Source organism: Hippocampus zosterae, chromosome 10, assembly GCF_025434085.1.
Source record: "Hippocampus zosterae strain Florida chromosome 10, ASM2543408v3, whole genome shotgun sequence".
Lineage (NCBI taxonomy): Eukaryota > Metazoa > Chordata > Actinopteri > Syngnathiformes > Syngnathidae > Hippocampus > Hippocampus zosterae.
Window position 1 is genome coordinate 21,788,310 of NC_067460.1, and position 25,366 is coordinate 21,813,675.

At 44.4% G+C, this 25,366-nt stretch overlaps 1 protein-coding gene across 5 annotated transcripts in view; it reads right to left on the reverse strand.

The window, feature by feature from the left end:
- The window catches only part of b3gat1a (beta-1,3-glucuronyltransferase 1 (glucuronosyltransferase P) a), a 52,586-nt gene that overhangs the window by 8,875 nt on the left and 18,345 nt on the right, over positions 1-25,366 (reverse strand). For 3 of the 5 annotated variants that reach the window (XM_052078580.1, XM_052078578.1, XM_052078582.1), the window contains exons 2-3: positions 16,115-16,359; positions 3,486-3,628 (exon numbers count right to left, since the gene is read on the reverse strand). In XM_052078580.1, coding sequence (XP_051934540.1) covers positions 3,486-3,597 — 112 coding nt within the window. In that variant the 5' untranslated portion in view covers positions 3,598-3,628; positions 16,115-16,359. Of the gene's footprint in view, positions 1-3,485; positions 3,798-16,114; positions 16,360-25,366 lie in introns of those variants that run through there. The other 2 variants (XM_052078579.1, XM_052078583.1) reach the window with 2 other exon arrangements.

Genomic DNA, 25,366 nt, shown 5'->3' on the forward strand with positions numbered 1-25,366 from the left:
TCAAATCACATTTTTTGATACACTCGCGGTATTAAAGACGTCTTTCTACTCGGGACACGCCACCTCCACGACAGCTTTCATGTATTTCTTGACAAACTCTCCTTACCGCTGCTTGCTATCAGTTGAGCAAACCGAAAGCAAGCTCGAACAGATGGCTGGTTCAGCTGAGCTTGGCGTACAAATGTATTTTGCTGAGCTAATGTTCCTCTTTTTAGCGTTGACAGTTTGTCTGCTCTCATCTGCCCATGCAAAAAAATCGTACTTGTTGTTGTGACGGGAATCATAGTGTCTCCGCAGATTGTATTCTTTGAATACCGCCACCGACAGAGGAGACAGACAATCTTTTCTTTGCATTGAAAAAAAAATAGTTTCTCCATTTTGGGTTAAATTCCCTGTATTCGGAATATTTTTTTCTCACCTTTTCGCCATGATTACATTCTCTTTGAGAGGATTTTTTTTTCTGTGGTCGCCATAGACAGACCGCAGAAGGATGGAACAAATGTCACGTTATAGGTGTTTATGAAATTGTTACTAGCTAATAGTTAATCATGAGGATAGTTCATAACTAAGGAATGTTTTATTGCAAAAGCCAAATTTTATGATAAAATACAAATATACATAGATGAAAAATAAATCAAAAGACTCTCTGGTATTGTTCAGGGGGGCCGGACCAAATGTGGAGGCGGGCCGGATTTGGCCCGCGGGCCGCAGTTTGGTGACCCCTGCGCTTTATCATCACAAGGGTGACAGGGCATGCTTGAGCCTATCCCAGGTGCCTCCTGCCTTCTTGTCTGGAGTTTGCATGTTCTCCCCGTGCCTGTGTGCGTTTTCTCTGGGTACTAAGGTTTCCTCCCACATTCCAAAAACATTAAGTTCCTGTCATGAGGGGTTTGGTAACAAAAAAATGCTTACACTACAGTATTTCTCTTATTATAACATCTAAGAATTTTACATTTTTGGAAGAGATTTTAGCAAACATCATTTGATTGGCTTTCGCGGTCCACAGCAAATATTGTGGCGGGCCAGATCTGGCCCCTGGGCCTTGAGTTTGACACCGGTGGGTTAAAGTGACAGCTCCCCTTTATTGAAAACTATTTTTACATTTAAAAGAGTTACACGTAAATAGTTCTTGGGGTATCTTTATACAGTAGCTGCGTTTGAATGGCCTTCAAGACCCGATTTCACCGGCTTGAGGCACCCTTTCGCTCGAAATCATATTTCAAAGCAGCGCAAGGATTTTGTTTTTGGTTGATCCTATTAATATTTCAGCAGGAAACTGTGCCTGGGCACTGCGCTTAAGATTTCTATGAAAACACTTTTGCTTTGTCATGACGAATGGAAATATGAAATATGACTTTGCTTTTTGGGCTTGTGGCACAGAATGGACAGGTCCAACCTGATCAAATCATATGACACATGAATGTAGAACATAAGTTGGTATAAAGTTTGTTATGTTCCATATTTTGTCGAGATCATGATCGGCTCCTCTCATCAAGACATAAACGTTAACATTGGATCATCTAAAATGGTATTATAAATTCAACAATTTGGCAATGGCAGCGATAATACAATTCTAAAATAGCATATTATAGAAATAGAACCGCGCAGGATCATTGATGCTTTTTTTTTTCATTTTGCCGTGGCTAAAAACAATCTTCGTCAAGAGTTCATCCACAGAGCCATTCGCACTTGAGACATAAAAGGAGATTAGTTTTTTTCTTTTTTTTTTTTTTTGGTGCAACGCATAGATTAACACAATCTGCTGATGGCCAGATGTTCACAACAGCCTGCCAGCGAGGATGGCGCCAAAACCTGCGGCTCCCTCTTTATAAGAGCTCACAAAAGCAAGCCTGTGAGCGGTCGAGGTTAAATGAATTGAAATGAGGAGTTTTAATTTGGTTTCACACCTCACCGTTTCCTCGCCGGCGAGCTTCAAGGCATTTGGCGTCACTGTATTTACGTTGGTTCTTGTGTATTGGCCCCTCTTTTTGGATGTACAGTATTTTTTTTTTCGAGGTCATGAATCGAAGACAAAGACGCATTGATTTGCTGTCCATCTAATTTGGCTTTGTTTACCCAAGAGCTTACTTGACATTTCCGACTGTTGCTGCGCGGGCTCGGCAGAGAAAGATCGGGAGAGGCTCATGAATATGATGTATGAAAAGAAGCGCACGTTATTTGGGCTCCATTAAGCTAATTGGTGGAAACCTTTATGACATCAAATGCGGCTGAAACGAACCCCGCAATTGATTAGTGGCGAATGTCAGTCGGTGGGAAATGGTTTGACCCAAATGGATGAAACACGTGATAGATATGTGGTTGAGTAATTGGGGTAATATTTACCCGCACGATGCTTGACAAATTTATAAACAAGCGTCACATATTGGTTTCAGAGACCCTCGAGCACTTTTGTACCGTTTTGAAGAGTAACGAGAAATTTGGAACCGAATTAATCTTCTTATGCACACATTTGAGGTGGCTGACTGGGCTGCCCCGAGAACTCAGAAATTAACCGAACATAACATTCAAATGCTAATGTTCTGTAAATTATTTCAATTTTCATAATCAAGTCAATATTAATAATCATTCATCTTTTTTTTTCTTTGTTTTTTTTTTGTAAAATAGGACTGCCGTATTTACCCTTACAGGGGCAAAAACAACAAGAACAAAAAAATAAAAAGTCCTGGGCTTTTAATATTGCACTGTTAATGCATAAATATTATTGTAGGTGGGCGGCCCGGTAGTCCAGTGGTTAGCACGTCGGCTTCACAGTGCAGAGGTACCGGGTTCGATTCCAGCTCCGGCCTCCCTGTGTGGAGTTTGCATGTTCTCCCCGGGCCTGCGTGGGTTTTCTCCGGGTGCTCCGGTTTCCTCCCACATTCCAAAAATATGCATGGCAGGCTGATTGAACACTCTAAATTGTCCCTAGGTGTGAGTGTGAGCGTGGATGGTTGTTCGTCTATGTGTGCCCTGCGATTGGCTGGCAACCGATTCAGGGTGTCCCCCGCCTACTGCCCGGAGACGGCTGGGATGGGCTCCAGCACCCCCCGCGACCCTAGTGGGGATCAAGCGGTACGGAAGATGAATGAATGAATGAATTATTGTAGGTTGTTGGAACATATTTGTTGAGACTCGACACATTTTTTTTATGACATGTCCTACAAGCTTTGAAATTATGCCAAAATAGTATTTTATTTCAATGTAGCATGTGCGTACTTTCAGAGGTTTAATATCATGAACATAGGAAGACTGGATTATTTTCTTCTTCTCTTTCTCTGTTATGTCGACCATATTTTGGCCTGTGTTTTTCACTGAAACATTTATTGTAGCATTTTACGACTCATTTCTTGCACGTTGGATAAGCCGCAATGAAGTCGATGATCACGGCAAGAGAGAGCCTCTAACTGAGCCACGAAGTGCGCCGTGAGGTTGGAGGACCCACTCGAGATTCGATATGGCTTGTGGAGTGTGACCGCAATACGTACCCTTATGGATGGCGAGGAACGGCGCGATGGCGCTTTGGTGCCAAACTGTGATGAGCAGAGTCCAGGGTAGCACGATCAACACGATGGCAAGAATATCTCTTCTCTTCGACATCTCCGGGATCGGTTTTGAGGCTCTGCATTACCTGCGGGGGAAACAAAACACACACGTCGTCAGCCATGTCTTAACTTGTGACCCTCGAAGTTGAGGCTAGCGTGGACACATGGAAAATAAACTTCCCACCGCAGCCATGTTGCAGAATTTTAATTGCTGGGAAATGACTGGTGCATTTACAGCGCCTTAATTTGCATTTAACGACTCCGAAGCAGGATAATAAGCACTTGAGCTCGCCCACATTCATACGGGATGAAAATTTGAAGACAATAGAACAAGAGGGGTGTGGGGGGTGGGGTGGGGTTGATTAACGGACTTGTGTTAGTTGGCAGAAGCTAGGACACATGGCGAATGAGATTGTGGAGCAGCAGAAGTCGATCGGAAAAAAATAAAGACAATAAATAGAGCGTCTCTTAAAGTGTGACTGGCAACTAAAAGAAGGTTAACACCGCAGGAGGAAGCCTTGGAGGAGGAGGCGGTGCCAGGTGGCATCAATGAGGAAGGGTTAAGTCAGTCCGCCCCCCCTCCCCCGCGCTCAAGATATTCTCCGCAACAATCCAAACCATTACAAAAATCAACTGTGAGTAACAGTCCCGGATGACATTCAAGTCGTGGGTACGCAACCAAAAGGGAGACTAATAAATAAGATAAGATAAGATAAGAAAACCTTTATTAATACTAGAAATTCAGCCTTTTAATTTTCCAAACGGCACACGAGCATGAGAGACAAAAGGTCAAATTGAAAGCAATGCCCCGGATATGAAACACCCGCCTTATCAGCAGATTTGTGGTTTTCAACGAGAATAAGCCACTCCAGCACACTGAGGATGACCGAGTTGCCCTGCGAAAACGGAAGACCGCTAAAAAAAAAAAAGTCCAACGCTATGCGAGACCAAGGTCGAGATGGGTTATGCAACACACACAAAAAAATCACAAAATGTCTCCCTGATGAAGACAGAACAGGCGGACATGAATTCCCAGATGTTCTTGTTAACAGCAGCCAACCAGAATCTTTTGGCGATAAAAGAATTGCATACGACTACCTCTGGGATGACGAGCCACCTTGGATCAGTGTCCCCCCCCCCACTTGACAACCTCCTTCCACAAGTGCCTGAGTACGAATAGCTCGTTTTTCATCCACTCCGCTGGCTCTTGTTCCTTTTATGGCGTCGCCCCATTGTTTCAACTTGCCACAAAACAGCTCCGACAACTCTGATGACAGGTGCAATTGTCTTGGGGCTGAAATCATGACATGAAGGGCTTCCGGCTCGCTAGGTCTCGTAAAGTGGAATATCTGTGTGTGTGTGTGTGTGTGTGTGTGTGTGTGTGTGTGTGTATAAAATATCTTTTTAATTATTGTTATTCGTACAACTATAATTAACTTTACTAGCTGGAAAGAGATTAAATGAATTGAAAATGAAATTAAATAAATATTACGTATTGAGGCGGCCCGGTAGTCCAGTGGTTAGCATGTCGGCTTCACAGTGCAGAGGTACCGGGTTCGATTCCAGCTCCGGCCTCCCTGTGTGGAGTTTGCATGTTCTCCCCGGGGTCTGCGTGGGTTTTCTCCGGGTGCTCCGGTTTCCTCCCACATTCCAAAAAACATGCGTGGCAGGCTGATTGAACACTCTAAATTGTCCCTAGGTGTGAGTGTGAGTGCGAATGGTTGCTTGTTTCTGTGTGCCCTGCGATTGGCTGGCATCCGATTCAGGGTGTCCCCCGCCTACTGCCCGAAGACAGCTGGGATAGGCTCCAGCACCCCCCGCGACCCTAGTGAGGATCAAGCGGCTCGGAAGATGAATGAATGAATGAATGAATGAATGAATTACGTAATGAATATTTTTATATCAAATATTTTACATCAAATGTAAATGTTATAAATAAATCAAACGAAAATGAAAAATCTTCACTCTGATCGTCATCGTTTTTTTCCAAACATGCTAAAACTGCAGTTTGCATCTGCAATTTGGTGACAATCCTCGGAAAAATACCGAAGCTTGAAAACTAGGCGTTTAGGCATTGATTATTCAAATCCAGTCCTTCCGACAGTCTAATAGTACCGGTAATGCGACATTCATGGATTTTCAACGCGAGTTCACGAAAGGTCACCCACATGCAAGCGTGGAGTTACATGGCCCATCAAAGCGATTCGCACCTGGAGGCTCTCGAGAGTGGAAGACTCATGAAGCGGATTTACGTTTCCCAAAATAGAAATGCAGTCAAAGTAAATCTGTATGAATACTGTTCAAAGTGCACCAGATACTGTCCTCTTAAAATCAAGGATGCTGTACTGTTTTCTTTATTCGATGAATTGCGCAACTAGACCTAAAGACTGTAGAGGATCATACAAAATTAGGAATAAATAAGATGAGCCTTTTCCCGCACAATTTGGAACGATTACTGCAAACGCTACTTTTCAACCTTGATTTAGGCTACCCAAGAAATCTTATTACGCCATTAGCTGTGAGGATCGGCTGTGATTGATGGCCCGAGTCCATGCCAGGATCAGCCTGCCTAAGCAATGATAAAAGATTTAGGAGCACTAAGCCTAAAGGCAACTTGTTTTCTGCCGATAACCGCGGGGGAAGAATGCAGCCCGCCCTGAACTTCTTCTGACTAATTTATTGAGCTGCTCGCTCAGTCAGACCGCATTTTCAACGCGGGCCCCGGTGGGAGCGACACGAAAGCTTCTCATCGCAGGCTTGGCCACAGTGAGAGAACCTTCAGCGGGGACTGTCGAGTCTCCGCATCTGAAACCAGCACCAACGGTGTCAGCTTGACGCTGTCTGGTGTGATCTTGAGGGAAGCCACGGGGGGGATGATGGCATCGTTTCAGATTGCCCCCAGTAGGCTGCCAAGCCTACAAGTTCAAGTTATTTTGCAAAAGGTCCGTCGTGGCTCGGCGGACTTTGTTTTTGTTTTTCAGACCATGATCCACTGTAATTTGGATTTCATCACTGCATAGGTTCGCGATTCCGATTTCCCGTCAAATTTGTGTTGGATCACCGCCATAAGAACGGCACTCCTTCGCAAACCGAGGTCTCTCTATATTATATTCTCTGTAGAGAAGATGAAATGACTAATTGTAAATAATTTGCACAATTTTCTAAATTACTTGTCAATTAATTACACAATTGTTTTAATTTTACTTTTTTTGTGGTTGAAGATAGATGGCACCGTATTTCTTGAGTTTTTCTGCAACATTTTCTAAACTTCATTGAGCCCCGGCGCAACGCCAAACAAAAAACTAAACCAAAAAAAAACTGTCAAGAGGCAAGCAGCAGTATTCGGGACCAACTGGAGACACTTAATGGAGTATTGGCTGACTCCAAATGAAAGTGCATGACAGTAATCAAGCCGGGATGTGACGAAGCTCACGGTTACCGTACTTAACTACGCACTGACCTATCACATGACATCACAACAAATTGTTCCGAAGAAATATTCCAACATAATTCAACAATATCAACATTTCACAGCATCTGGAACATGCCACAAAAATGAGCCAATATTAAATTGGCACTTACATGGCTGCAATTACAAACCTTGAAATAAATGACCCCCTTTTTTTTTTTTTTTTTGCATCGATACTCATTCATTGACTCTCTCTCCTTAGTGTTTTGGTATAATTTATAAAGTGTCACCCGTGGTGTGCATCATAAATAACATCAATCCTGAATTAGTCACCTTCGATGAAAAGGCAGTGAATCGATACATTCAAAACAAAACAAAATCTCTAGCGAGTCTTCGGGGCTGATTCATGAATGCGGACTGCATGTTTATCTCATGAAACGAGAGACTTGGAGTCTGCCGGGAATCAATCGCAAGCGCTTGTGACATGTTTCACCATGCGCGGGCTTATTAGGCTTTGATAAGAGGTCAGAGGTGGCAAGCGGGAGTTTCCGCATTCATTAGCTAATTAAAGGTCACTTTCTGAGTGCAAGTTTTGCCGTCTTCATCTTCTATCTGTACCGAGTTAGGAGTGCTGTAATGAGGGTCAAGGCCTGGACCTCTCCAAAGAGAGTTTCCCCTCGCGTCAAAGTCCTCCTCCAATTATCTGCCTTTGGAAAAGGAAAACTTGTGTAATTATCAATTTGATCATCGTGAAGGGGATTCACATCCGGCGCTGCGTTTGGGAATTCAAGTCGGCAACTGCCATCGGGACAATAACACAAAGACAAATCGAGGCTTTTCTGGAACGATGTGTGGCATATTAACTGGCAAGTCATTCGGATAATAGTCGTGAATGACTTTTTTTTTTCTTAATTGCCCAGACTTTTACAAACTCAACATTATAGATCTTTTCAATTTGAATTTTGGCACGTGTATTATTTGTCTACCAGTCGAATTCGTATAAATTGAGAAATCCCCTTTGTAAAACATTCATTCATTCATTCATTCATTCATTCATTCATCTTCCGAGCCACTTGATCCTCACTAGGGTCGCGGGGGGTGCTGGAGCCCTATCCCAGCTGTCTTCGGGCAGTAGGCGGGGGACACCCTGAATCGGTTGCCAGCCAATCGCAGGGCACACAGAGACGAACAACCATCCACGCTCACACTCACACCTAGGGACAATTTGGAGTGTTCAATCAGCCTGCCACGCACGTTTTCGGAATGTGGGAGGAAACCAGAGCACCCGGAGAAAACCCACGCAGGCCCGGGGAGAACATGCAAACTCCATACAGGGAGGCCGGAGCTGGAATCGAACCCGGTACCTCTGCACTGTGAAGCCGACGTGCTAACCACTGGACTACCGGGCCGCCCCTTTGTAAAACAATATGATTTTATCAATAAAAGCAAATTATTGAACATGTGAGCCAAATAATAGATTTTTTTTTTTCCATCGGAGTGGTGCATCAAGATAAAATAATGCCGTCCGTCATTGTCACTTTCGAACGGCAAAGCAGGAAAAGTGTCTTGTCAGAAATGGAATATTTTCCAAAGACATTAGCAGCCACAGGGAAGCGGGGACTTGTCTCGACATCCTAAACCAGTGCAAGTCATGCGTGTCTCCAACGTGTCAGGTTTGCTTAGCTGCATCTACAAACAGGCTCAGACGATACAGCATGTGTGTGTGTGTGTGTGTTTTATTTCAGCGCCATTTTCTACAGGAGAGCTCCCGAATCTCTGTGCTACTGTATGCGCAAATCATGCACATCACAATTAAGGAGCGAACACAGCTGGCAGTGAGTTCATGTCCTTCTCTGGTGTTTACCTAATGACATAATTACTGCGGCGATATGATTTTTTTTTTCCGTTCTTTGGCGTGCCGTGATTAGCATGGAAGATGTCAGCTCATGTGTGGCCGTGACAGTTATTAACTTGGCTAATTGGTGGATACGTTATGTTTGTTGCACACCTTTTTGATGCGATCCATGATTCGGAGCATATTAAATGGCTCATCCTCAACATAATAGCATCAGTGTTTAAATTTAGGTTCACTCTGAAATTTTCCTTTCATATACCGGATTTTTTTTTTTTTTTTTTGGGGGCCAGCATAAAAGCACTGACATTTGGAGATGCCTGCTAAAAATGTCAAAAGAGCGACAGTGTTGAAAGAGAAACACTAAGTCAGCAAAAGGTGCCACCTGAGCGTGCCAACAAGACATTTTTGACATTTCAAAGTGAGACTTTGGTAATTTGCCCTTTGCCTGCCTGTGAAATAATTGCTCATCGCTGACGATTACCGTTTGTCCTCTTGTGTCAGGAGCCTGCGGCCCCGGCACAGCCACAGGACAGTACGCTGTTGACACAGCAAAACCTCGGCACTCCGGAGGTGACTTTGCAAAGATAACAGGCGCAAGTGCTTGACAGGCAGCATGTCACTGGATTCAGAGGCGGCTTTAAGGAGACTGTGTACAAAGTCGTGAACGGCACATTTTTATCCTAACCCACGCTTATCAAACAAGAGTGCGCGCGGTGTCGTGCTGTGACAATCCGTGACAGCTGTCGCGTAGCTTGAAGGGGCTTGTTTAAAACTTAAATTGTCATCGTTTCTCGAGGCACATCGGCGTGTTTCCATTGGCAGAGGTCGCGGGTGCGAATCCTGGCTCTGGCCTACCCGTGTAAAGTTTGCATGTTTTCCTCGTGTCCGCGTGGGTTTTCTTCGGGTAAAAAAATGCACGGTGGGTTGATTGTTTGCATGTTTTCCTCTTGTCCGCGTGGGTTTTCTCCGGGTAAAAAAATGCACGGTGGGTTGATTGTTTGCATGTTTTCCTCGTGTCCGCGTGGGTTTTCTCCGGGTAAAAAAATGCACGGTGGGTTGATTGTTTGCATGTTTTCCTCGTGTCCGCGTGGGTTTTCTCCGGGTAAAAAAATGCACGGTGGGTTGATTGTTTGCATGTTTTCCTCGTGTCCGTGTGGGTTTTCTCCGGGTAAAAAAATGCACAGTGGGTTATCTGTACATACTAAACCGTTTTATGGTTTGAATGGCTGTTATTAATCGACGTGTGCTCTGCGATTGGCTTGCAACCGGTTCAACGCATACCCCGCCAACCACCGAGAAGACAACCCGGAAGTTGGATGGATGGGTTTCTTGAGGCATTGAGAGAAGATGTAACATCAGTGAGTTAATAAAATAAAATGAAAAAAAAAGTAGATGTTCATGATGATGTCCATGTACATATATTTAATATATTCACACATCACTTATACTATAGACAGGCAGTCAAGTGATGGGTGTGGCTATATTTTTGCCAACCCATTCTTCCACCTTGCTGCCCCAGAGATTCAGATATCCGACGTCATAACGGTGGCGTCCACAAAAAATGCATACCGGTACTTGAATTTATTATACTCTACACCGCAACGGTCTGGCTTAGAAATTGGGTATATCGCTATGCCATCCTTGCCAATTAGTTATTTGGCAAAATAAAAATAAGTTACGCAAACAAAATAACAACACTCTCTTCAGGAATAAAAACAAATCTTGTCAAGGCATGTTTTTTTTGGAATGCTATGATGTGCGATATTTCCATTTTTCATCAGCGCCGAATGAATTAGATTACTGTGTCCCAAAGGGATTGTCAATTTTTCAACACTGATAATAAAACAAAACAGACTGCACTGAGATGAGGGGGAAAAAAACACACACACACACACACAAAAATCAACTCAGTGTTGCCAGGCAACAAGAAAGACAAAAAAAAGGCATTGTGGCTAAAAAAAAAACCCTGAAAAAAAATCCTTAGTCAAGTTTTCATCAAACTAGAACAATCTTCTATTTGTTGTCTTTGTGCCAACTTTGCAGCAAGCTCATATTGTCCCATTTTTCACCACAGTAGAGTGTCTCTTCTCTACAAATCCTCTTTTCTGCAGGGATGCAGACACACCGACGGGTGATTTCCTTCCCTCCTATACTGTAAGGGTGATCAATAACCCGCAGGCTGAATGAAACCACCCGTATTTATCCATCACTCGTCTGCACCGCAGGACCCCTTGTGAAAGGGTGGTGAGCGGTCCAGCCAGTGTCTATAACAAGTCCCCTTGAGGTCTGCTGCATTTCATGTGGAAATGCTGCAATTGGGCTACCATGCTGTCAAGTGCAGGGAGGGAAGAGGTAAGGGGGCGGGGTGGGGGAGGGGGGCAGAATTGAACTGTGACAAGAGGAAGAGGGATGGCCCTTGGCAAACAACCCCCCAATCAGCATTTATTCATTTGCGCTGTCCTTCTTCACGACTAATCTCCACCAATTGTACAGCGATTGCAGAGTTTTAGATAAGATACACTGGATAAGGGCGGCCCGGTAGTCCAGTGGTTAGCACGTGGGCTTCACAGTGCAGAGGTACCGGGTTCGATTCCAGCTCCGGCCTCCCTGTGTGGAGTTTGCATGTTCTCCCCGGGCCTGCGTGGGTTTTCTCCGGGTGCTCCGGTTTCCTCCTACATTCCAAAAATATGCATGGCAGGCTGATTGAACACTCTAAATTGTCCCTAAGTGTGAGTGTGAGTGCGAATGGTTGTTCGTCTCTGTGTGCCCTGCGATTGGCTGGCAACCGATTCAGGGTGTCCCCCGCCTACTGCCCGAAGACGGCTGGGATAGGGTCCAGCACCCCCGCGACCCTAGTGAGGATCAAGCGGCTCGGAAAATGAATGAATGAATGAATGAATACACTGGATAACAGTTGAATGACCCGAATGTTGAAAAATTCAGAACTCCGAGGAATATTTTCCTGAGTGATGGGCTTAATTACACAATAAGGCAGGATCGCTTGGGCAGCATGAGCCTGCTAAATTCAACAAAAGCTTTCGAAATAGGAACAATTCTCCCTTTGCATTCAAATATTTAAATTACAGAAGTTTTGCTGACTCGGCGGCCTGGTGGTCAAGTGGTTAGCGGGTCGACCTTACAGTGCAGAGGTTGTGGGTTCGATCCCAGCTGTGTGGAGTTTGCATGTTCTCCCCGTGCCTGCGTGGCTTTTCTCCGGGTGCTCCGGTTTCCTCCCACATTCCGAAAACATGCCCGGCAGATGGTTGAACACGCCAAATTGTCCCTTGGTGTGAGTGTCAGCGCGGATGGTTATTCGTCTGTGTGTGCCCTGTGATTGGCTGGCAACCGGTTATGCCTTCCTGAAACCAATCACGTAATTGTCTCAATAAATGCATTGCATGATTCTTTATCCAGGCGGCCCGGTAGTCCAGTCGTTAGCACGTCGGCTTCACAGTGCAGAGGTACCGGGTTCGATTCCAGCTCTGGCCTCCCTGTGTGGAGTTTGCATGTTCTCCCTGTGCCTGCGTGGCTTTTCTCCGGGTACTCCGGTTTCCTCCCACATTCCAAAAACATGCACGGCAGGCTGATTTAACACCCTAAATAGTCCCTAGGTGTGAGTATGAGCGTGGATGGTTGTTTCGTCACTGTGTACCCCCGTCTACTGCTCGAAGACGGCTGGGATCGGCTTCAGCACCCCCCCAAACCTCCCCGCGGTACTTGTGAGGATAAACGGATGGGAAAATACATGGATGGATGAAGTTTTGCTCACCACTCAAAGTATTACTCCATCATACATTTTCACCAGAGTCAACGAAGAAATAATTAGACAAATGCTTTTCACTCCCGCCGGGCACCTCTGCAACATAAATCACCTTCGCCTTACACCTTATGATAGTCCGACGCTTTCATTTTAGAACCGGTGAACTTGTGAAAATGACGGTTTTATGACGGTCAACTTTGAGCTTGGAACGAATCGCCGTCGTTTCCGGTGGGGATTTTTACAACCGGGGGGTGGGTCTACACGAGCTCCATCCGTTAACATAGCGCATGTCATCAGGACTTTGACACATTTTCAACTGAAGTTGCACTCGGCCCTCTGGCCCTTTAACCTTTAAGTGCAGTGGCATCATTTCGAGATGGATGGAGGACAAAACACACAAGCTGCATTCGGAAAGGTCGCAATCATTCATCGCCCGCTGATTCTGCAATGGTGACAAACTTTTACTGCATCATGAGCTTTGCGGTTATTTCCAAATAATACAGTATATTTGTGGAGCCGTGTGTCTGAGACTCACAAAAGTTGCTGCTTAATATTAATGTGCAGTCAATTCCCAGAACTAGTTATGTAGGTCATGCTTTTGAGAGATAAAAACGATTCAAACGCCGAAGCTTCTCTTGTGCTCATTTTGCGAAGAATTCTTCTTTTCCAGCAAGGGTTGGGCTCTGCTTGCATCTTATATGAGCCACGGTTATTATAGCAACTGTGCCGGGTGATTGCCCGGCGACTTGGCTTGACAGGCAAAGCTGCATGTTGTGCCCTGAATAATTCACCGTTCGATAGGGAAATATGGAGCGCGTTGTTGTCATTTTAACAATAAAATTGCAAACGGTTGCATCACATAACAACACTTTTTTGGCCCGGCGTGAGCACGTCTGTCTGTCTGTGGGCTTGTGTTTTCCACTGAATTCCTTTCCGGAGCAAATACTACAACATCTGTGGTGTCAGCACGGTTTACTATAAATGCCAGACCTGAATAAAGTGCCGTTCTACAACACGGCAACTTAAAAAAAAAAGTTTGCTGATAAATGAAGACTTACGCAAGTTATCAATGATCCCAGATGGCACAGATATATAATAATATAATAATAATACATTTTATTTATAAGCGCCTTTCAAGACACCCAAGGACACTTTACAATAACAAAAAACAGATGTCAAACTCAAAGCCCGGGGGAACCAGATCTGGCCTGTCACATCATTTTATCCATCCATGCATTTTCTGATATGCTTTATCCTCACAAGGGTTGCGGTGTGGGGGGTTAGGGGGGTGTTGGGGGGGGGGGGTTTGCTGGAGGCTATTCCAGCCGGAAGACACCCTGAACCGGTTGCCAGCCAATCGCAAGGCACGCACAGAGACGAACAATTATCCCCGCTCATACCTCGGAACAATTTAGAGTATTCCATTAACTTGTCATGCGTGTTTTTGGAATGCGAGAGGAAACAGGAGTAGCCGGTTGCAAACCCACGCAGCCTGAGGGAGAACATGCAAACTCCACACAGGGGGAGGTCGGATCGAACCCCACGACCTTCTGCACCGTGAGGTCGACGCGCTAACCACTCGTTCACCAGGCCGCCCCCAAAAGCAAATCAAATCACGTCACCTTCCACGATGCTTGACCAACGCTAACGTTCCAAATTGTCATCTGTAATACATCATGTTTTTTTTTTGAAGATGCAATCCCACTAAATAATTAATTCTTGTACAAAAACCTCAGTCCGGGCATGTTTATCAGCAAAGCCAGGCGAACGAGAGACGCTGCAACAGAAGGGGAAATGCTCTTACTCTGAATAATAATGCCCAAAGGTGGGACGTAGAACATGACGGTCTATTCTTTATATGATTTGTAGCCTTAGGTCAGGACATACAAATGCAAAACTATTTCGATGATGCAATTCCCGAATTAGCGTAGCGCTCTATTTGGGAGATGATTGCTGCTAAGGTGATTTTGCTTCTAGATTATCTAATGTCATAGTAATTACCACTTAATTAAGCTCAGAAAAAACTATTACTAGTGTAATAACACTAGTGTGTGTGTATATCATCTCCCGTCACATTGATAACTCTCTTCCGTGACCAAGCTGCCGTATTTGACCCTCTGTCGACTTCGCAATGACATCCTAGTATAATCAAAGTCAACTTCAGTGACAGCATTATAGACACAGCCAGAGGGATCATCGATGTCTCATTAGCATACGGTTCTGTGAGTTGACATTTGTGTTAGTTTGTTTGTTATGTTTTTTTTTTTAGCCCACACATCTGTGCAAAGAGTTCATACCCTTCCCATGACAGGCCAGCGATGGTTGCCGTCTATCAATATCTATGACGTGAGGCCGCTTTGCAGATTAGCGAGTGAGTGCCTGCTAATTCAACTTGCACCAAATGAAGGGGCGGGCAGGCGGATTCGAATGATTATATAACATATGCTATTTGCTACGGAAAGAGAGACCGGAAAAGCCAACAATGATGTCAATTGTGAGCTGGCATCACTCGGTGAAGCTGAAGTATGCCCGACAGGAATATTGCGCTTGAGATAATGTCACACGATACAGTGTGGCCAGTTGAACAGAAGCGATCACCTGCGGTGGATATAAAATGTCGACACAGCCCAGTTCATATGCGAGGTTTTTGTAATGCCACCATAATACTCCGACTAATTGGTATTAATTGAACAATATTGTGCAGGGGTGTCCATAATTTGCATTGTATGGTACCGAGAGGTGTTCACATGATCTTTTTAAGCCATCGATTTTGACAGAACTTTTGCACTCGATCTCATTAGATTGAATAAAAAAAAGACTTGAATTTTTGGAATGACTTTTCCCCTAAAAAGTCGACACTATTGGCAATATTTTCTTAGGTAATAAGAGCCTGACAGGCTATATGTGGTTTAAGCATCATGATTTACTCTTTCATCATTTGCTGCCTTCACGCTTTTAAAATAGGTTAGATTTTTTTTTTTCTCATCCGCAGCATCGACCCATCTAAATTCACTCGTACTGTTTCCAGCACGTGCCTCACGGGCACGAGATCTCAGCCTGGTATGAAATCAGAGGTATCAGAGATTGGAAAGTTGAGTGCATCTCTCAGATCATTTTGACCCCTTCCTCCTAATTCATCGACTGGGTGCCCGAGTGAAAATGGAGCCGTTATTTGATGTGCTGCAAGGCTGAAAATAGACAGCCAAGGTATGACAGCCAAACTCTTATTTTATCAGCCTTTACAAAGCAAGGAAAGGAATAGGCCAAAAGTGGATTAAAATGGGATGCTGCACGACGCAATTGGGGGATGGGGGGGTGAATTATTAGAACATCAATACCATATTTGGGCAATAGGGCCATTTATTATTAGGTAATTACCAACACGGGTGTCGTTTGTGTATTAGGTGGGAAGCCTTTATTTTTTTCTAACATCAAGAAAAAAAAACAGTCCAGTTGCACATTAATCAAGCCGCAAAAAAAAAAAAAAAACCCCTCAGCATAAAAACGTGTGCACATCGCAGCCACACTGTCAACTAGAAGACACTCACCGGTTTTCCTCCGCTTGTGTCTGTTGCACCCGCAGGCCCCTCCTCCTCCCTGCGCCGTCGTCGTCGTCGTCCCTTTTGCTCTTCGCCTTGGTTGTGTCGTCCAATTCTGTCACAACTCGCCCCGGCTCCAGCCCGCCTTAATTGGTGCCGCCCGGAGAACAGAGACGAGCTTGCTCGTGGGTGCTCAAACGACGTGAAAATCACGCCGAAGGCGACAGACGAACTCCCGAGAGGAGTTTGGCGTGCTAGAGAAAGGAAAGAGGTGGGTAAGAATGGGCCTCCTCTTTGTCACACAATGAGGAGCATTGACGGATGGGAATGAAGCCGCTGGATCATTCGCAGAACGCAGAATGGAATTGGAATTTGTGTCAGGAGGGAAAACGGACCTCTTTATGTTAGTGGTTGGCTCCAAACAATGAATGACAAAAAAAACGAAAAAAAACAGTGTGTCGGGGTAAATTCTCTTTTTAATTGAAGGCGAAATGATCTCCTACCAATAATGTATTTCGGTTCATCGATCAATTTGTTGCGACAGGCGCAAGCAACCACAAAAGTTCCTGTCAAGTCTTTTTTTTGTTTTTTGTAATTTGATTCGAAATACATCTGAAGATAAGTGCGAAAGGCGTGCTAAGGCTCAGAACTGAATTGCATCAACTCTTTTTCACCTACTCGATGGTCAAGATTTTGGGGGCGTGGTTTAAAATGGCACCCCAGGAAGGCACCCATTAAGCTATGCCGACAATTTGCTCTATCGGACGTGACACACAGAGCGAGACAACCGAGTTGGAGAAGCTGCGCTGCCAATTGGGATGTGACTAGCAAACATTCGGCGCATCCAATAATTCACAGCCGCGATCCAGGATCCGTCGTCGTTCAATATGTTAAGCGCCTTGTACTTGTTAAGGTTCCGGACCAGGAGCGGATCTCACAAACGCACAACAAGAGAAGATCGAATACAATACATCCAACATAAAATGCTGGGAACAAAACAACCAGGATAAGAATGAGTCAAACCAAAAGTGCTTGCAAGCGGCAAGGGGAATAATAATTTATTATTTATTTATTTTTCATTCATTCATTCATCTTCCGAACCGCTTGCTCCTCCTCACTAGGGTCGCGGGGGGTGCTGGAGCCTATCCCAGCTGTCTCCGGGCAGTAGGCGGGGGACACCCTGAACCGGTTGCCAGCCAATCGCAGGGCACACAGAGACGAACAACCATGCACACCCTCACTCACACCTAGGGACAATTTAGAGTGTTCAATCAGCCCGCCACGCATGTTTTTGGAATGTGGGAGGAAACCGGAGCACCCGGAGAAAATCCACGCAGACCCGGGGAGAATATTTATTTATTATTTAATTTTATTTTATTTTTTAATGAAAGAGTCTTTATTGCAAATGGGCCGACTCACTCATCAGAGCCCCAAAAATAAATGAATAAATAAAAAAAAAAAAACTTCTGACTGCAGAAGGACCAAAGATTGCTTCAGATCTCAAGCTGTGCTAGAGCTCATCGAGGGTTGAACGCTCAGAGATCAACCTCAGCGCTGATCCCAAATGTGTCTTTTGAGCCAAATTGTCGCTATGGTTACCACACAGGATGGAAATGACCCTCTGATTGGAAGTGTGATGTACTAAGAGCAAAATCCATCCCTTTGCTTTCAAGATGGACTTGGCTTTTAATTGAGGGCGGCCAGTAAAAGTCATGACAGTTTGACGCATCCAGATACATTCATTCATTCATCTTCCGAGCCGCTTGATCCTCATATTTCATATTTTTTTTAAGAGCGCTGCACCTGCCAACTGCACTCTATGGTAAAATTGTTCGTGGTTTCAATACTAGGTCCGGTCTCATTGTTCATCAGGCCGTGTTAAGAAAATAACTTACATTTCCAATCCCACATTCATGTCACATTCCATCAGAAAAAAAACCAAAACATTTTGTAGCACACAAACACACGTGTCAGTTTCTGCGCTTTTCCAATTTGACCTGTGTGGCACACAAATGTAAGGAGTGTGCAGTCTTAGGCCCAGCTCCGAAGCCACGTGACGGCCTGCTGTGGCTTTAATATGGGCTGACTGCATATATGTATGTGGGTACCTGACAGTGATGAATGTAGGACAAAGCGGGGAGAGGAGGGAGGAGGGAGGCGGGGGCTTGGACCACCACACTATGAGAAAGAACAATGGTCGTAGGATGATGTATTCATTGATGGCCAAGGTGCAAATGTAGAAAATGCACCTGCACTTTCAATATGTGCGGTGGGCATCAATGCATCCATCATCTGGAAATATAAGAGGGAAGAAAAAAAAAAGCTTTTAAAGGTATCTCTTGTTTATCAAATGTGTGGATGAAGAGCCCTGAAGGTGCAATCCTTCTCTTTAATGCACCAGAACGATATACAGTACATGCACAATGCTCATGTGCCCGAGGAGGAGAAAAAAAAAAAAGAAAAAAAAACGCGCAGAAACAACAGTCACTGCATGTACTCCCGCTGGAGACAACAGGACGGACATCCGCACAATCAAAAGAGCTTTAATCGACAATTTCATGCAAAACGAGTGTAAACATTTGCCGAGGTGGAAGGTTTGCGGAGAAACGGATCCTGGGTAGCATGTTGATGCAAATGTGATCAATCCGCGGATGTTAGAACGGAGAGCCGTGCCTCTGTCATTCATTTGGCATTCATTTGTTTGTGTCATTTGGGGAATTGTGACGTGCCTCTGGAAACGACGCCGTGATGAATTCAGGCTCATCGGTGGGTGAGTAAATGCTTTATTCTTGCACAAGCGTTCATATTAATAATTCGCAAGTGGTTCAGAATCTGTCTTGGAAAAGTTCAATAAGACCCGCATGGTCTCCATATTCCTCCTCTCAAGGCTTTATTATCCATCCACTTTGTGCTTCGGAAAAGTGTCATATCGCTGTGACACCTCGGGATAGAAAAAGGTGGCCCATCAGCTGTAATTGGAGGAGCTGCAGTTGGCTTTCAAGGGATGGAGGTTGTGACGTGATCAATCCCCCTCCCTCCAAACACCCTCAATGAAAGCACAGCACAGAATTCCCTTTGGTGGGGGTTTTTTTTTCCCCCACACAAAAACAGTCCTCATCAGAAGCCCGAGAATCGTAATTAGCCACGTTGCTAATCGTCAAAGGAATGACGGCGCGTTAGCTTTAGCATTAACCTTTCATAACGCTCCACTTCAACCAATAAAGGAAATGTCAGAGAGGTAATTATCACCAACGTGATTGATTGGAAACATTTCCCCACAATAATTTTGCCATTGTCCTTCCGCGTGTCAGCAAAGTGCACAGTATAATCGCTCGTGCTGTTCGCAGAAACAATGAAATAATATGAGACTGATGATAATTTGGCCGATATGCGGTCGGTTGCGCGAGTGCTGCTCAGGAGGAAAAAGGTTTCTCTTTTTTTTTTTTCCCCAACCTCATGCTGTTTTGTTGTTTCGGTCTCCATGGTGACATAGAGCAGCTGTGTGTAAGAACAGATTGGTCCAGGTTAAATCTTGAGGTGTTTTTCGCTACCCAGTCCTGTTGATGGGGAACTCGTTTGAAGGCGGCTCACTGACTGCAACGTTGTTGTTCAATGTGGAAATTGAAAAGACTAAAAATATACACTGAAAAGAATCATTGTCTTCACTTTGTGTTTTGGTGTCAATTACCGTATTTTCCGCACTATAATGCGCTTCGGAGTAATGAATGGCCCATTTTAAAACTGTTTTTATATATCTGGTGCACCGCATAATAAGAGAAAAGATAGAATAGCAGCTACAATAGTGGCTGCGGTTTGCGCAATGCATCCACTAGATGGAGCTACGCTAAAAAGGAACGCAATGCAGCTTCACAACCGCTGCAGCAGTAACAATTTTCCTGTACTAGGTATTCATTCATTCATCTTCCGAGCCGCTTGATCCTCACTAGGGTCGCGGGGGGTGCTGGAGCCTATCCCAGCCGTCTTCGGGCAGTAGGCGGGGGACACCCTGAATCGGTTGCCAGCCAATCGCAGGGCACACAGAAACGAACAACCATTCGCACTCACACTCACACCTAGGGACAATTTAGAGTGTTCAATCAGCCTGCCACGCATGTTTTTGGAATGTGGGAGGAAACCGGAGCACCCGGAGAAAACCCACGCAGGCCCGGGGAGAACATGCAAACTCCACACAGGGAGGCCGGAGCTGGAATCGAACCCGGTACCTCTGCACTGTGAAGCCGACGTGCTAACCACTGGACTACCGGGCCACTAGGTATTGTTGTTTTAATCAAAGGAGAACACAATACTATAAATTGCATTCTCACAGTAATGAAACCAAAAGACTTTTCCTTGCTCAGGCATTTTTCAAAAGTCCATTACAACAGCTGAGTACACATGAAAGCGCACCATCTTGACAAATGGTTCCAACTGGCTTTTATTGCTGAATCAGTGCGAGGCCTTTTGCCTTTGATGCTGCTTTTGTTATTGTTATCGTGACTCTGCAATGATTAATTTTGTCGCCGCGACTGCCAAAAGTCACCACGTCGCAGAATTTGCTCACTCCCACAACAGCATGCTGGTACTGTAGCTTCAAGGTCAAGGTATATTTTTTGACATCAAAAACTTTTGGTGTCAAAAATCATCAATCATCAAAAAAACATCAATACCAGGCGTCGTCCTTGACGCCTGGTATTGATGTCCAAAAAATGTTTACTCGTGGAACACGGTGAAAATTAAAACACATTTCAAACAGCAATCCAAATGACAATATCTTGAACAAGACACCAAAATAAACACAAAATGACATAGCGTGTGCACCTTGGTCAACCGAAAGTAGATCGAATTAAATCACGTAGACCACACGGTATCGTAGCTCTATCTCTGTCTCTCTCTCCCTCTGAAGTTGTCTTCTCGATCTTCCTCTTTAACTCATTCAGGACCATCCAATTCTGGACAAAGTCAGAAAAGACGTTTAAAAACGTCTTTGGGAGTGAACGAGTTAATTCCTCGCTATTCACGTCACCCGGAAGTGATTCTTCACAAAATATTCCAAATAACATATTCAGAGGATTTAAAGAAAAATCAAATATGAAAGTTCGCATAGAAATATAATGTACTTTTATAAAACAACAAGCCTAAATAAATCGTATTTTCATTGTCATGGCAACCAACAGCTCAATATTGGCGCCAGTTACAGGTCCTGAAAATCAAATATCTTTCTCTTCAATTCTATGCATCTAGCAAAAATCTGCGAGTAACTGACTCCCCAAAACACCACTTTTGTCTAAATGAAGCTCCTCAACTCACTTTGAAATGTTCTTTTGACTCCAAACTGACCACACGGCATGATAGTAATAACTAAACGGTGAGTCGTGAGTTATTCAGCACATAACAGAGGATAGGTCCGAAAATGAAAAGAGATGACTGAGCAAGCTTGGGAGTATGTGGAGCTTTATTGTATTTTTAGTGGACGGACTGTCATCTTCACGACAGAACTATTGATTTTACTTACAACGGCCATTAGATTTCCTCTCGAGCTGATGAAACATAAACGGGGAAGGTAATTCTCCTGAAAGGAAACTTCATTGCGACACTGCAAGCGCGCACAGCTAATACATCTTTCATAGTGTGGCACCCAACTGATTGATTTCCTTTTCATCTGAAAAGTCCGGGTCTGGGGACAATATGAAGACGGACATTGTCAAAGAGAGAAAGCGCGTGATATATATATGACACTTAAGGAGCGGGAGGAATTTATCGCGAGTATCCAACGTGAGACGGCAATCTCTTTTTTGCCGTTTGTGTCTGGGATACGTGTTCAGGATGTTGAGAACGAACAATTTTGACACTTTCAAAAGCCACTGTACTGAATTTGCTTGAATAACAAATTTGGAGCTGGGAGTCGCGGCTTGGAGTTTGAAGCGGATTATGTGGGACAGGAGAAGTGAAATAATCTCTTTTCGTCAATGGACGCTACAGCTTCGTGTTTGCTTTCAAAACTTTGCTTGTAGCAGACGTGTGCACATTTTCAGCATGATGTCTCTGATCCACTGGTGAAAGGACACTTTGATCCTCTCCTCTTTCATCTATAACTGCTTCAGACAACAAAGTGTATGCAGAAATGTGGTGAAGATTGCACGACTGTCGCTGTCCTATGTGTTGTCTTGTGTTATTTTTGACTTCAAAATGGCGCCGCGAGAGTGGCTGCCTTTCCAGCAGCTCCTATTTTTTTTTGTTCTACTTCTTCCTTTCATAACTTTGCTGCTGTGAATCTGGAATTTCTCCATTGCGAGACTAATAAAGGTTTTCTTAATCTTAATAACGAGCACTAAAAAGTTTGCTGTGTCATCAAATTCCTGATCATCTTCTCCACGAAGCCTGACATGCTAAATAATTGAAGGATGCCAATTTTGTGGAGATGCCCTGTACAAAGCAAAGCACTTTCCATAAATTCATACTTGGATGAATCTGAAATGAACCCTCACCTCCATGCATCAAACACCTTAGGGATGAGCTAGAATAGAGATCCGGGGCTTGTGAACTAAGCAATAATGTACTCATGTTAAGCGGATGGCATGACATCAGGGGAATAAAAATGTGTCGACAAGCGACGCAGGAAGCTGACGGTAGCCGTGGAGGTAATGACATGTTTAAGCCGAAGTGTGCATTGAATGTTTTATGAGCTGCTATTTTAACAATTGGGTGAGGGCAAGCACGTCTGTGGTGCTTGTAAGGTTGGCTTAAGAGTCACTCTATTTTACTTTTTTTTTTTTTTTAACTCATTCACTCCCAAAGACGTTTTTAAACGTCTTTTCAGACTTGGTCTAGAATTGGCTGGTACCGCGTGCCGTGATGAGCAACAGCCTGACGCGGAGGATCGCGATGCGCTTTTACGCGTTTTTGTAGCTTCACGCGTACCGTTGTAATTAAAAAACGCCCTCCAGATTTCCCATTCTTTGCCCCCTGCCCTCGGTAAATTGCACATGAAACAAACTGAATGAGAATAATGAGAACAATAAAAGCTATTGCGCAACAGCTCCGATCACAAGCTGCAATTGCAGACTGCTGAGCGCTAGCAACTTCCGGTGACGCGGGTCATGCGCCGCTGTGGGTTAAAGATTTATTTTTTTTAAATATTTTTTTATGAAAGTGATGTGATGATTAGGGTGCAGTGTGCATTCACACAAAAATATATATTACTAACATGCAGAGACACACAAATGTTTTTTTTTCCCTCTTCTATACCCCACACGATCGACTAGGGATCGATCCGCGAGCTACCGGTGGATCGCGATCGACGTAATGGCCACCCCCGCACTACACAATCTATCTTCTTTGGATCCAATATCAAGTCAAGTCACGTCAACTCAAGTCAACAGTATTTATAGAGCACTTTCAAACAGTCCATCCCACAACTTCAGATCATTCGAGCAATAAACTATCCGATTGCTACGATGTCTGTGACCTGCTGGTGAAATCCAAAACAAAGACATTGCCCTTCCAAATCCACCAAATAAATAGTGCGCATGTTGCAATTAAATGATGCTCTTCCTTGACACCCCCAGAAAAGGCAATACGCCCCCCCCCCCGCCCCTCCCTTCCTTACATCCCAATCATATAAGCCACACTCCAAGGCTACGTACCGGTAATTACATAGGCTTGGGGGAACGGATGGGCTCTGCTTCCCATAAAACAGGGGGCTTAAGTCATCTTATGGTGTGAAGGGAGGCATTAGGGAGAACACGGATGTTCTTGTTGGGTCGGTGTTTTCGGCGTTTTAGATCAAGTCATCTTTAACTGATCCCCCGCGCCACCCCCGTGACGCGCGGCTGTGCAACCGGTGCGTTAGCTTGTATCTCTTTTAATTCGAATGCTGTGTTTGCTCAGCTACAACAACACGCAGGTGCACGAGCGGATAAACGCCTTCCTGAGCTCAAATCAAGCACAGGGCACCTGCGACTGAAAACGCACGCCAGCACAGATGTTACCCCTCCCAGCCCCCCCCCTGCAAAGGATGTCAAGGATATGTCCTCAGAACTTGCATCTTCATCCGTCTTGTTCAATTGCCGCTTTAAACAGCCAGGACACCTGCTCGACGCCTACTTGTGAAGATTGACACAGACTCTGGTGCCCCATTGATGACGAAAAAAAAACACAAAATTGCGAGTCACGATCCAATTGGACAAAAGTGGACCAATTGATTGGCTAAGATTTGCTCTTTTAGTCAAGCGTTGTGATACTTGACTCATACTTAACTGAAAAGGAGCTGCTAATATAAGTTGGTGGATGAAAGTACTTTTTAAAGTGTGAAGATGATTTTTTTTCAATTTTTTTCTTTTTTGTGGCCGCTGAAAATTTGGTTTAAAATGTGGATTTCCTTCTATAACAAAACATATCCGATCTCCATACATTTAATGCCCCCCCCCCCTAAATACATTAAAACGAATACAGACAAAGCTGAAGTTAGTATGTTGGCTTGTCAACATACTAACAGGAACAGCGACACATGTGCCACATGTGTCGCTGTTCCTGATGCAAAATCAATTGCCCAACCCTGGCTCAAACTATTCATTCATTCATTCATTCACTATTCATTTAAGCATTTATGATGACTTTAAGTGGGAATGTTAAATATTTGCGGCTTTTCACTCATCTTGGCCAGGCATGTCACTATCCCGTGCAAATTGCGGCGGTTACAATAGGACTCTAAATTGTCTTGAGCGTGAGTGAGTGAGACACATGAATGAGGTGTCACAGAATTACTGCGAGGGTGCATGACGACACAAGTGAAACCAAGAGAGTCTCGGAGGCAAATAAGCGAGATAATTGGGAACCAGTCTGACGTGAAGCTGACAACTGTAGCATATGTGTGTGTGTGTACGTGTGTGAGCGTGCATGTGTGTGTGTGTTCGTGCATTTGTGTGTAAAAAAAAAAAAAAAAATCTCATTCGAGATGCCTGCATTTGCTTCAAAAAATAAGATTAGAATGTAAATGTGTTGTGGCGGCCCGGTAGTCCAGTGGTTAGCACGTCGGCTTCACAGTGCAGAGGTACCGGGTTCGATTCCAGCTCCGGCCTCCCTGTGTGGAGTTTGCATGTTCTCCCCGGGCCTGCGTGGGTTTTCTCCGGGTGCTCCGGTTTCCTCCCACATTCCAAAAACATGCGTGGCAGGCTGATTGAACATTCTAAATTGTCCCTAGGTGTGAGTGTGAGTGCAAATGGTTGTTCGTTTCTGTGTGCCCTGCGATTGGCTGGCAACCGA